We start from the raw sequence: 12921 nt of genomic DNA, 5'->3' as shown, positions 1-12921 counted from the left end.
AATGCTGCAGCAGCAAATTGTTTTAGATACGTAGGAGGTTTCACTTACAATGCTTTGCATTTTGTGGCAGAAGAAAACAGCTGAATTGATTACATGCAATGAGAACAAGTATATTTACATTCAGGTTTCTTTGTTTATGGCAATCTGTGTAGCCATGGAATGTAAGTATTGTTTAGGAATTTATTATAAACATTTTCTCTGACCAAGACTCTATTCATATGTATATTTTATACTGAGAACAACAGGTATCCTTAATGGAGTATGCATCTCAAAATTAGTAATACAGAAATATTCACAGCAAATATATTGTTGGCTTCATTATTAAAGAAATAAGAACTAGCTGAACTTCGAATGTGCTTCAGCAGTTCGCAATGCTCATTAAGAAGTAACTGCTGTAAAACTAAATTTGTACGATTTACCACTAGTATATTCTGATTTAAACTAGCTCGTAATTGATGTTTAAGGTCCAAAGTTGCAGCACTGTTAGATCAAGTAGTGTCTGCAGGCAGCCGCCAGAGAACATCGCTCTCAGCAGTGATAGAAACACTTTAATGCCTGTATCTTCCACAAAAATCAACTTAAAAAAAAAAATCTCAAATTCATACACGATACAGATCTCTATAGTGCCTCTTAGCATGTCACAAATCTGTTTTTAATTTTAATGAGGGCAAGAGACACATTAATTTTTTTGATTTTTTGAAACATATTCTCTCATTCATAAACAGTTTCAAACATATCATGACACAACTCTAAAACTATTATTCCCCCCCCCCCCCCCCCCCCCCGCCAACCTGTCAACTGCATGAGTCCAGGTAGATGCCATTTTCCTTGACGTCCAGAAGGCATTCAATATAGTTACACAATGCTGCCTAATGAACAAAATAGAAGCATACACAATATCAGACCAACTTTGTGATTGGATTAAAGAGTTTCTAGAAAGTGGACATAGCATGTCATTCTGAACGGAGAAGAGTTATAGGGACGTTACTTGTCACAATATAAACGGAGAGTCGAAAGGAAAGTTACGTAGCTTTGAGGGATGATAGTATTAGTGATTCTGAACAAAAAACTTCAGACGGACACATGCCTTATTCCGATCAATTTCCAAGATAAAACGTATTTAATATAATTTTTGTCCATATTTCTTGAACAACTCGAAAACCGCAACCTCCAGCAAAAATGTATCATAGTAGAAAAGAAAAGTACATCAAATTTACTATGAGAAAGGTTTGAGTCATTTCTTCTTTAGGACTAATAGTGTCTCAGTAGAAAAGTAGATGCAATTAAATTTCCTATGAAAAAGGTTCGATTCATTTCTTCTTGAGGAATAGTAGTGTGCGCAAATAGAGCACAAGCATACTGAAAATCTCATGTGATGCACACGTGCTGTAGTTTAGGTAGTTTTTATATGCCAATCTGAGGTAGTTTCTTGACTTGATAGACCACGAATGTTCTGCATCAAACTGTTCATCTCTACTTCCTCTACATTACTGCAGCAATCTGTAAGCAATGCCAATGTTTGAATAACACAGGAAACAATGTACATTAAACGGGTTCTATCTTTGAAACCATTCAGAACAGGGTATATGTCCACAGGAAGTTTTTTGTTCAGAATCACTAATAATATCACCCCTTAAAGCACGTAACTTTCCTTCTGACTCACCCCCTCTATAAATGACTTAGATAATGTCATAACTTCCACGAGGCTTTTCGCGGATGGTACAGTTGCATACAGAGAAGCTGTGGTGCTAGAAAATTGTAGCAAAATGCAGGAAGACCGGTTGAGGACCAATACTTGGTGCAGGGAGTGGCAGCTGATCCGTAACATATATAAATGTAACGTACTGTGAATGCAAAGATTGCAAGGCCCCTTATTGTATGATTACACAGCTGCAGAACAATCAATGGAAGCAGTTTCTTCCATAAAATATCTAAGGATGTGCATATAGAGTGATTTGAAAGGGAAAATTAGTCATGAGTAAGGCTGATTCCAGACTGACACTCATTGGAAGTACCCTCAGAAAATGTAGTTCGTCAATAAAAGAAATAGCTCGCAAAAACACTTGTTCAACCAATACTTGAAAGCTGCTTGTCAGTATGGGATCCACAGCATTTAGAACTGATAACAGAGACCATCCCAAGATGAGCAGAGCATTTCATTACAGGCTCATTTAATACAGGGTCACTGAGATGATCAACCAACTCCAGTGGCAGACACTGCAAGAGAGGCCTTCTGCATCACAGTGTAGTTTGCTGTTGATGTTCTGAGTGTGTGCATTCCTAGAAGAGTCAACAAATATACTGTTTCTTTCTACATACATCTTACAAAAGGACCATGAAAATGAAGTGAGAGAAATCTGAGTCCACACGGAGGCTTACTGATAATCGTTCTTCCCGCAAACTAATCGCAACTGGAATATGAAAGAGGGGGGGGGGGGAGTGAGAGTGTTACCCTCTGCCACACACTAGCTTGCAGAGTATAGATGTACGTATAGATGTACGTGTAGATGTAGACTACCAAAATACCTCCACAACGATGTTTTTATGCAATTATGTCAATATTTAACGTGTAACAAGTATGAAGTTTAAATTCTCTATCTTCTACAAAAATAACATAAAAATTCTGAAATTTACTTATATTACCCTTTAAGTACGTCAAAAATCTTTTCTTTAATTAGGGCCCTTGCAATATTTGTTACTGAAATACAAATGATTAATGTTTATGTCCGTAAAAGTTTCCTTCGTGTCACTGTGTATCTCAAAAACTATTACACACATGAAATAACATCTTGGTATCTGCAGAAAATGGAAAAAAAAATTAAATTTCAATCTAACTTGCCATAATCAAACAATAGGAAAACAGCATTTAATTCAGAGTCAAGAGTCGGTGAAAATATCAGTGCCGCTGCTCATAGTAACAGATATTTTCAAGTCTTCAACACATTGTTGTAACCAACTTTCATTATAGCATGCTTCCTGCACACTTGTTTCATATCATTTACTACCTTTTGGCAGTCTCCTGGTATCACTTTTTCAATTGCGTCATTCAAAAGGAGTTCCAGGTCAGTCATTTATTTATTTATTTTTTTTTTTATTTATTTCAGTAGCAATATGACGTTTAGCCTGCTACTGTGTTGAAATGGCAATGGTAAAGAGGCAAAGTGAGTACTTTATGCCCTATTTCATCCACAATGGAAACTGGGTATCTTGGCTTGTGTTGTGACCCAAGTTGTAACATTTCTGCTCTTGTCAAGCTGCTATCAAACTGTACCTTACGTTTCTCAAGCCAGCAAACAATGTCTTTTTCTTTCTTCGTTACCTTCTCTGGTGCCTTATCCTGTATAACCGAATGATATCGAACCTTATCCATAATAGTTATACAGTGTTTGGTTAGTTCTGAAGCACAGAGTCCTCAAACCATTTCACAAAAGTACTGTGGTTCATCTCTTCATGGCTGTCAGAGGTCTTGTTTGAACTGAATAACAGCAGACAATTAGGAATGAAGCCTTTTGAATATCGATCATGTGCTACAATAATTTTTTTTTTCCTCTGCTGATCACAGCTGGTGTACTATTGCTGGCGGTATTGCCACCTAGCCTTTTTTTAAATCATATTTTTTTTCTCTGCCGATCACAGTTGCCATACTACTGGTGGTGGTATAGCCTATCCAGCCTTTTTTTTAAATTGTGTACCGCACTCAGCCATGTTCCATCAAGCCAGATGTTATAATCAAAATTTACACTTACTAATTCCCTAAAAAAAGTGCCATCTACTGGCTGGGATATCTTGGCATTCTATTAATAACTTGTGGCTATAAAGACATTTATAGTGGAATTCTAACTTTATCATGACTCATAGCAAAGACGATTTACTACCCTGAAACATGTCTGCTTCTACAAGGGTAGCATGTGGCTTTCTGAGAGTTGGATATGCCTTCCTTAGTTAATACATGTATATCTCACAATGAATCACATCTTCCTGAAACGACTTGAGTTTTGTGTCCCTTTTCTTGAGATGCTGCTTCTTCCTGAGTGTCATAAATATAGGTGACTTGTCTGATTCTTTTTTCGTGAATTTATTCTAGCAGATTCCAATCACTGATCATTCGCTGATTCATAGAGCAGCTGCAGATCACTCCATCACTTTGTCCATAGGAACAAGAGGCACTCGTGCATCTCGCTCTGTCTCAAAATATTTTGTCAAGGAACACATGGATTCAAATGACTGAATGCCTGTAACCACACCATGTCCGACGCTTTTTGAAAGTTTCCTAGGAGTGTGCAGACACAGTCTGCTCTCTTTCAACTACTTTCATCACACATTGTATGACACATGAAGCTGAAAGTTACCCAAATCTCTCATTACAATGGTTCACTGAGAACTGGCTGGCACATGGCTTCAGGCAGTGCAGCTCTGCGAAGAGGCAGTGGCAGCAAGAGTGCCACAGCCAGAACAACTCCCAATGGTGTATTGGTGATGGGGGCCGAGCAGCCTGCTACCTGTCAAGTACAGCTACCTTAAATCATACTAAAGTTGTGCTTAAACAAGATACATTGAATATAGTAAAGTTAGCAGGAAATTCATTGGAAAATATCAGAAAAAGAATCAGACGGCAGAGTTCTGCCTTAAACTTTGATCTATGTTTTGCCAACAGTCATGTGATCCCACGTTGTAACCCTGCTGCCGTACCGTTTGTCTGGTTGTAGGGAAGCAGCCTACTCACGCTGTAGTGAATTCACATCAGTTTCCATTGTGTGCCAGCCAGTCTGCTGTAACTAGCTCTGACGTCATAAATGTTGCGCAATACCTTAAAAATCAAGCAAATGAACTAAAACTTTTCTAGCATGTCAGGAATAACACTAAATTAATGTGTGTTGAATATCAGTTCAATAACTTAAGTCATTTTCGAAATTTGGACGTTTTTCTAAAAAAATCATTGGCGCAACAGAAAAGAGCTAGAGACTTCAAAATTTATATTTAGATTCATCTTTCATAATGATTTAATAAAAACAGTACTTTGGATTTCACAAATTAAGACTTTAGTGGAAATTCGTGATTTTCTGGTTTTCATCTCAAAACTGAAGGAAGCAAGATAGATTAAGTAGGCTAATAAATAAGGCTAGGATGTTTAGATTTAAATAGGTTGGAGGTCCGCTATGACTATGAAGATATGTAAAGTTTCTTTTGAATACCTATAAAATTATAGCGATAGCGGATCTCAAAAGGGCCAGTTCAGAGCTCATCTACTGCATACAGTGTAATTTAATTAATTCTCTCGCCCAAAATATTTAACTTAGCCACGTCAAAATTTTATTATCAATACTTACCTGCGTGCTGAATGCACGTTTAAATTAAGAGCTTCTTCGGCCATCAGCAAAAGAAGCTATAAATTATTATGTAACTTGAAGTGGTGCGTTACTAGCCCAGCGGCTAGTCGGGAGAGCCGAAAAGATCAGGCGTTCCCTTAGCCGTCCGCACCGCGGCTTTATATATAAGAACGCTGCGCGAGGAAGCAAGGCCCCAGTTCTCTCCAGACGCTGAATGACACGCCATCTGTGTCGGGAGCCGCATCGCATCCGTGTCACTGCTACATACAGCCTCGGGTGCCGTATTAAGTTACTAGAGATACGCGGAACCATGAAAACATTTCAAGTGAAGGGTTAATTCTGGGATGATTTTCATTATCTAGCTTCAGTTTGCGTGTTGTCGTATTTTCACGTGCCGTCGCGGGACAGACATTCTACCAAATATTTAGCGTGGCGTTTGATGAAATATTTTCATCAAATTATGGCGAGCATTCTTTTTAACATTTAATTCGGACATTTATAGTTGCATCAGCGCATTAGACTCTGAACTGCTCTGTTAGTTAGGTTGTAGGGATACTTGTGTTTTTTATCAGTGAATTTCAGAATATACTCAACTATTTTGGAAAACCGTTTTTGATTAGAAATCCCGGACAATCTCCTAATTCCTCAGAGCTATAAGCTGCAGCTATAATAACATTCTCAGATAAAGTGGGCACTAGGATCTCTAATTACTGGTTCCATGTTTTATTAAATCACTTTCTGGGTGCCAAAAAGTAAATAGAGAGCCAGTGTTGAGAACGGCGAAAGACAGCATTAACATCATTCTAAAAGCCAGAAATGTTACAACATTCAAACAAGGATACAACAGTAGATTATTTTACAAACTTATCCACCGCCCCACATGGTCTACTAGTATCTACAGTCGAAGAAGCAGCTCCGCACTTCATCCAGCATGTGACAGTAGTCTCATAAGTGACACCTAGCTGCCAACCTCATTGCGGAAAACCTCCAATAACCTCACACATTTTCGCGAAACTGGCAGCAAGTATCACTCCCCTTCCACTATTAAAAAGAATTTTGATATGTTATCCACATTTTGTGTGCAGCAATGTATGCCATAAAATGCACTGAATGTAAACTTGATGGGAACTACATTCTTCACTGCAAACTTTTCAAAATATTTGCAGTGTTTTACTTTACTTTGAACTATCACAATAACCATGGTCAATAACTGAAAATAAAACCAGTTCATTATTATGCTGAGATGTCAGACTACATGATGTGAAAAAAATCAATTTTTTATCAAATAGTTCCCTCAAAATTGAATGAGGAAACATGAGCGAAACCCAACCACTGTTTTTTTTTTGTTTTTTTTGTTTTTTTTTTTTTTTTTAATGCGAAAAGCAAAAGTTTTACTGAGAAACTTACTACAGAGACATATGTAGCTTTTCCTTTTTTTTAAGTCATGAAGGATAACTTGAAATTTCCCTACCATATATCGTATGACACCATTAGTGGGGAGCATCCAGTGCTCCTTGTTGCACCTGGCAACTGATAGAGAAACGTACTGGTGTTGCACTGCAGTAATCCCAGTATGAACAGTTTGCATCACTTATCGTATCGCCTCAGTGAGATTTGCACCTTACAGGTCTTTGGCAAGAGCCAGTTTGACCATTCTACATACAGCCCTAGTGACATTTATATGCTTCTGCACCTGAAAACATTCCTTGGTGGTCAAAAGCTCAATAATGATGACGAACTCAAAGAATGTGTTATCACATGGTTGACAACGCAGGCAGCAATGTTCTGTGACGAAGGCATATAAAAATATGTGCAACACTACGACAAGTGCCAACAGAATAGTGGGAGCTATGTAGAAAGGTAGTTTAAGATTTTTAGTTTTTTCAATAAATATTTTTTCTGTATATGTACTAATTTTGTTTTTATTACCAAATGGAGCTTACTTTCTGGCTGCATCTCATTATTCTATAGATGATTTCAATACGGTACCCTGTTTTAAAAACGAATATGGGTTTTCTCCTCAGGCTCCTCACGATAACTGTCTTCGTAAGGATCATTCACAAGTATACGCCTACATCTATGTGATTACTCTGCTATCACAGTTAAGTGTCTGGCAGAGGGTTCAATAAACCATCTTCAAGCTGTCTCTACAGTTCCACTCAAGAACAGCGTGCAGAAAAAACGAGCGCTTAAATTTTTCTGTGCGAGCTCTGATTTCTCTTATTTTATCGTGATGATATTTCTCCCTATGTAGGTAGGTGCCAACAGAGTGTTTTCGCAATCGGAGGAGAAAACTGGTGACTGAAATTTTATGAGAAGATCCCGTCGCAATGAAGAACGCCTTTGTTTTAATGATTGCCACTCCAATTCATGTATCATGTCTGTGGCACTATCTCCTCTATTTTGCAATAATACAAAATGAGCCGCCCTTCTTTGAACTTTTACAATGTCATCTGTCAGTCCCACCTGATGCAGATCCCACACCACACAGCAATACTCCAGAATAGGGGGAACAGCTGTCGTGTAAGCAGTCTCTCTAGTGGATCTGTTGCACCTTCTAAGTGTTCTGTCAATGAATCGCAGTCTTTGATTTGCTCTACCCACAACATTATCTATGTGATTGTTCCAATTTAGGTTACTTGTAATTGTAATCCCTAAGCATTTAGTTGAATTTGCAGCCTTCAGATTTGTGTGACTTATCGTGTAATCAAAATTTAGTGGATTTCTCTTAGTACTCATGTGAATAACTTCACACTTTTCTTATTCAGGGTCAATTGGCACACTTCGCACCACACAATATCTTATCTAAATCATTTTGCTATTTGTTTTGGCCATCTGATGACTTTACAAGACAGTAAATGACAGCATCATCTACAAATAATCTAAGAGGGCTACTCAGATTGTCTCCTATGTCGTTAACATAGATCAGGTACAATAGAGGGCCTATAACACTTCCTTGGGGAACACCGGATATTACTTCTGTTTTACTCGATGACTTCCCGTCTATTACTACAAACTGTGACCTTTCTGACAGAGTAATAGACTAATTACAAGAATAGTATTTTTTATTCAACATTACACACTACTAAGATACAAATGTGGAAAAAAAAGTCATTGGTTTCCAGACATATCAAGCAGTTCAAGCTTCATAAGGTGCTTCCTGACTAATGACCAAAACCAATCTACTGCTGCATGGTTGATGGTATCATCCTTAACGTTACCAGTTCTCATGACATTCTGACATTCATGCTTAGTCTTTCATATACACAGCCCCCCCCCCCCCCCCCCAATTGTATCCTCCGCTACCCCACAATGGCTTGACTCTTACTTACTAGATGGGATACAATATTTCACTTTCTACAGCTTCTATTATCTGCAACTGTTGTAGAATTTTAGAACATGTTTTTTGCTCGAGTATCATGTCATTTTTGGAAACCCAGAATCCACTATGTAGGAATCAACATGGATTCCGGAAACAGCGATCGTGTGAGACCCAACTCGCTTCATTTGTTCACGAGACCCAGAAAATATTAGATACAGGCTCCCAGGTAGATGCTATTTTTCTTGACTTCCGGAAGGCGTTCGATACAGTTCCGCACTGTCGCCTGATAAAGTAAGAGCCTACGGAATATCAGACCAGCTGTGTGGCTGGATTGAAGAGTTTTTAGCAAACAGAACACAGCATGTTGTTATCAATGGAGAGACGTCTACAGACGTTAAAGTAACCTCTGGCGTGCCACAGGGGAGTGTTATGGGACCATTGCTTTTCACAATATATATAAATGACCTAGTAGATAGTGTCAGAAGTCCCATGCGGCTTTTCGCGGATGATGCTGTAGTATACAGAGAAGTTGCAGCATTAGAAAATTGTAGCGAAATGCAGGAAAATTTGCAGCGGATAGGCACTTGGTGCAGGGAGTGGCAACTGACCCTTAACACAGACAAATGTAATGTATTGCGAATACATAGAAAGAAGGATCCTTTATTGTATGATTATATGATAGTGGAACAAACACTTTTAGCAGTTACTTCTGTAAAATATCTGGCAGTATGCGTGCGGAATGATTTGAAGTGGAACGATCATATAAAATTAATTTTTGGTAAGGCGGGTACCAGGTTGAGATTCATTGGGAGAGTCCTTAGAAAATGTAGTCCATCAACAAAGGAGGTGGCTTACAAAACACTCGTTTGACCTATACTTGAGTATTGCTCATCAGTGCGGGATCCGTACCAGATCGGGTTGACGGAGGAGATAGAGAAGATCCAAAGAAGAGCGGCGCGTTTCGTCACAGGGTTATTTGGTAACCGTGATAGCGTTTGAGATGTTTAACAAACTCAAGTGCCAGACTCTGCAAGAGAGGCGCTCTGCATCGCTGTGTAGCTTGCTCGCCAGGTTTCGAGAGGGTGCGTTTCTGGATGAGGTATCGAATATATTGCGTCCCCCTACTTATACCTCCCGAGGAGATCATGAATGTAAAATTAGAGAGATTAGAGCATGCACGGAGGCTTTCAGACAGTCGTTCTTCCCGTGAACCATACGCGACTGGAACAGGAAAGGGAGGTAATGACAGTGGCACGTAAAGTGCCCTCCGCCACACACCGTTGGGTGGCTTGCGGAGTATAAATGTGGATGTAGATGTAGAACTGATTAGTGGTTAAGGCCCTGGAATTGCATTTGGGACAACCAGGGTTCAAATTCCTGTCTGGCCAGTCATAAATTAAGACAAATGAAGGGAACTGTTCCTTAGAAACAGACACAGCCATATTACTTCCTGTTCTTATTTGCCTATCTCTAATTACTAGGATGTCGATGGGACATAAAACATGAATCTTTCTCCGAAAAAAGGTACACCAGGGACATCTTTCATGATATATTAGTGATACACTAACACAGGAACCTCCATTATTTTTTACTGTGGAGGACTGTTTGATATAAGGTTTTCATTTTACTGCTGTTCAGCAGCTGTACTTACCATTATTAACACACAATGGCAAACTTTTAAACTGTGCCCTATTGCAACTTCCTTAATAGCTCACATTACCTGAGCTTTAGTCCATGCATGTGATCCTGTTGTGCAACCTTCCTGCTCCAGAAATGTATTGAAATCCGTTGTGCGGCGTTTACAACAGGACCAATATTTTAGACCTTCATGAAAAACTGGTTGACCTGGATGAAAAATGCACCTCGTGTCAGAGCTGTCTTGTCCCTGATACACCTAAAGAAAACAGAAAAACTATCAACCATTATTATGCCTAAGAATTTGGAGTATTTCTTTACAGGATACGAACATCCAGAGAGGTTGCTGAATGCAAAATGAAAAGCAATGAAGAACTGTGGATCACATCTGAGAAATTTAATGTAAATGGATATTGATGTTTTGTGAGTGTATGTAATTAGTATAGATACAGCCTCATGCATACAGTTTTTGAGAGAAAATCATGCAATACTATCTTCAAAATAAAGGCAACAAATTTTTCACATTTTTAGAAATCTGTATTCAATACCTTTTAAACTGAATGAGATCTAATTACTGTCACTGGCAAGTTATCTCAGGTGTTCAAAGCAACAAAACAGTGTTGAAGCTGCCTAATTTCCGGGCCAACTACAGTTGTCTTTTTAACTGCAGTGTCATACTATGAAAAGGATAAATTGCTACACACCACATAGTGGAGTCAGAGACAAGCACAACAAAGAGATGCATAAGCTTTTGGCAAAAGGCTTCTCAATTAGACAACATTTTACACACATTCATGTAAATGTAACTCACACATGACTAGGTGCTGAGGCCGGACTGCAAGCAACAGCGTATGATGGGAGAAGCAATCTGGGTGGTGGGGGTAAGGAGGAAGATGGAACGGAAAGGGAGAGGCATAGCAGGGTAGTGGCGAGGCACAGTAAAGTTTTGCTTGTGGGAGCATACAGGGACGAGGTGGGGAGAGGGTAGGGCAGTTAAATGCAGTCAGGAGGTTATACAGAGAGTGGGGAAGTGCAAAGGAGGAGGGAAAGGACAGAAGTAAAATGACTGTGGGTGTGTTCATACGATAGAAGACTGCATGGAGCTGGAATGGGAACAGGGAAGGGGATAGGTGGGTCAAGGACAGTGCCTAACAAAAGTTGATGCCAGAAGGGTTAAGGGAATGTAGGATACATTGCCAGGAGAGTTCCCACCTAAACAATTCAGAAATGATGGTGTTTGTAGGAGTGATAGAGATGGCACAGGCTGTGAAGCAGTCACTGAAATGAAAAACATTGTGTTGGGCATCTTGCTCAGCAGCTAGGTGATCCAGCTGTTTCTTGGTCACAGTTTGTCAGTGGACATATATGCAAATAGACAGCTTGTGGTGGTGGTGGTGGTGGTGGTGGTGGTGGTGGTGGGAGGATGTATGGGACAGATCTTGCACCTATGTCTATAGCAACAGGCAATGGGTTGGGAGCAGGAGTCAAGCAGGGATTGTCGAAGATATTGTGTGGATTTGGTATGCGGCAGAATACCACTGTGGGAGGGATGAGAAGGATAGGGAGTAGGACATACCTCATTTCAGGGCATGACGAGAGGTAGTTGATTCCCAGGAGGAGAATGTGATTCAGTTGCTCCTGAGTGATACTGAGTCGCGAGGGGAATGGCCCTCAGTGGCCGGATGGTGGGACTTCTGGAAGAGGTGGGTGACTGGAGAGATAAGGAACTGGACATCTGTTTCTGTACAAAGTTGGGAGGCTAAATACAGTCTGTGAAGGCCTCAGAGAGGCCCTTGGTCTATTTTGAGAGTGTCTATTCATCACTACAGATCTGACAGCCACAGGTGGCTAGGTTACATGGAAGGGACTTCTTGGTATGGAATGGATGGCACCTATTGAAGTGGAGGTCGACAGCGAAGAAGGTGGCATATTGGGTTGGAGGAGGACCAGGTGAAACAAATGGGGGGAGATGATGTTCAGATTAACTGGAGGAATGTTCATCGGGTGGCCTCACCCTTGATCCATATCATGATGTTGTCATCAATGAATCTGAACCAGGCAAGGGGTTTGGGATTCTCAGTGGTTAGCAAGGATTTGTCTACAAAACCCATGAATAGATTGGCATAGGATGGTGCCATGTGGGTGTTCATAGCTGTACTCAGGATTTGTTTGTAGATAATGCCTTTAAAGTGAGAAGTAATAGTGGTTGAGGATATGGATGGTCATGGTGACCAGGAACGAGGTTGTAGGTTTGGAAACCATAGGGTGTTGGGAAAGTTGGTGTTCAATAGCGGCAAGGCCATGGGCATTAGGAAAGTTAGTGTAAAGAGAGGTGACATCAGTAGCGATGAGCAAGGCATCGCGTGGTAAAGGAACAGAAACTGTGGAGAGTCAATGGAGGAAATGGTTGGTATCTTTTATATACGAGGGTATGTTACAGGAAATAGGTTGAAGGTGTTAGTCTGCAAGAGCAGGGATTCTCTCAGTGTTGCACAGTAACCGGCCATAATGGGGCATCCTGGGTGGTTGAGATTATGGACTTTAGGAAGCATGTAGAAGGTAGGAGTGTGGAGAGTGGTAGGGGCAAGGAGAGATATAGACACCAGGAAGAGGTTCAGGGTGAGCCTAAGGATTTGA

The 12921-nt window shown here is 40.0% G+C and overlaps 1 protein-coding gene across 1 annotated transcript in view; it reads right to left on the bottom strand.

Moving 5' to 3' along the window:
• LOC126417873 (cysteine and histidine-rich domain-containing protein morgana) overlaps positions 1-12921 on the bottom strand; it is a 66539-nt gene that overhangs the window by 16296 nt on the left and 37322 nt on the right. Inside the window, exon 5 of the mRNA XM_050085151.1 lies at positions 10370-10543. Coding sequence (XP_049941108.1) covers positions 10370-10543 — 174 coding nt within the window. The remainder of the gene's footprint in view (positions 1-10369; positions 10544-12921) is intronic.

The sequence above is a fragment of the Schistocerca serialis genome, chromosome 1, assembly GCF_023864345.2.
Source record: "Schistocerca serialis cubense isolate TAMUIC-IGC-003099 chromosome 1, iqSchSeri2.2, whole genome shotgun sequence".
NCBI lineage: Eukaryota > Metazoa > Arthropoda > Insecta > Orthoptera > Acrididae > Schistocerca > Schistocerca serialis.
Note: the sequence above shows the minus strand (reverse complement) of the source record. Positions and strands in the feature narration are given on the sequence as shown.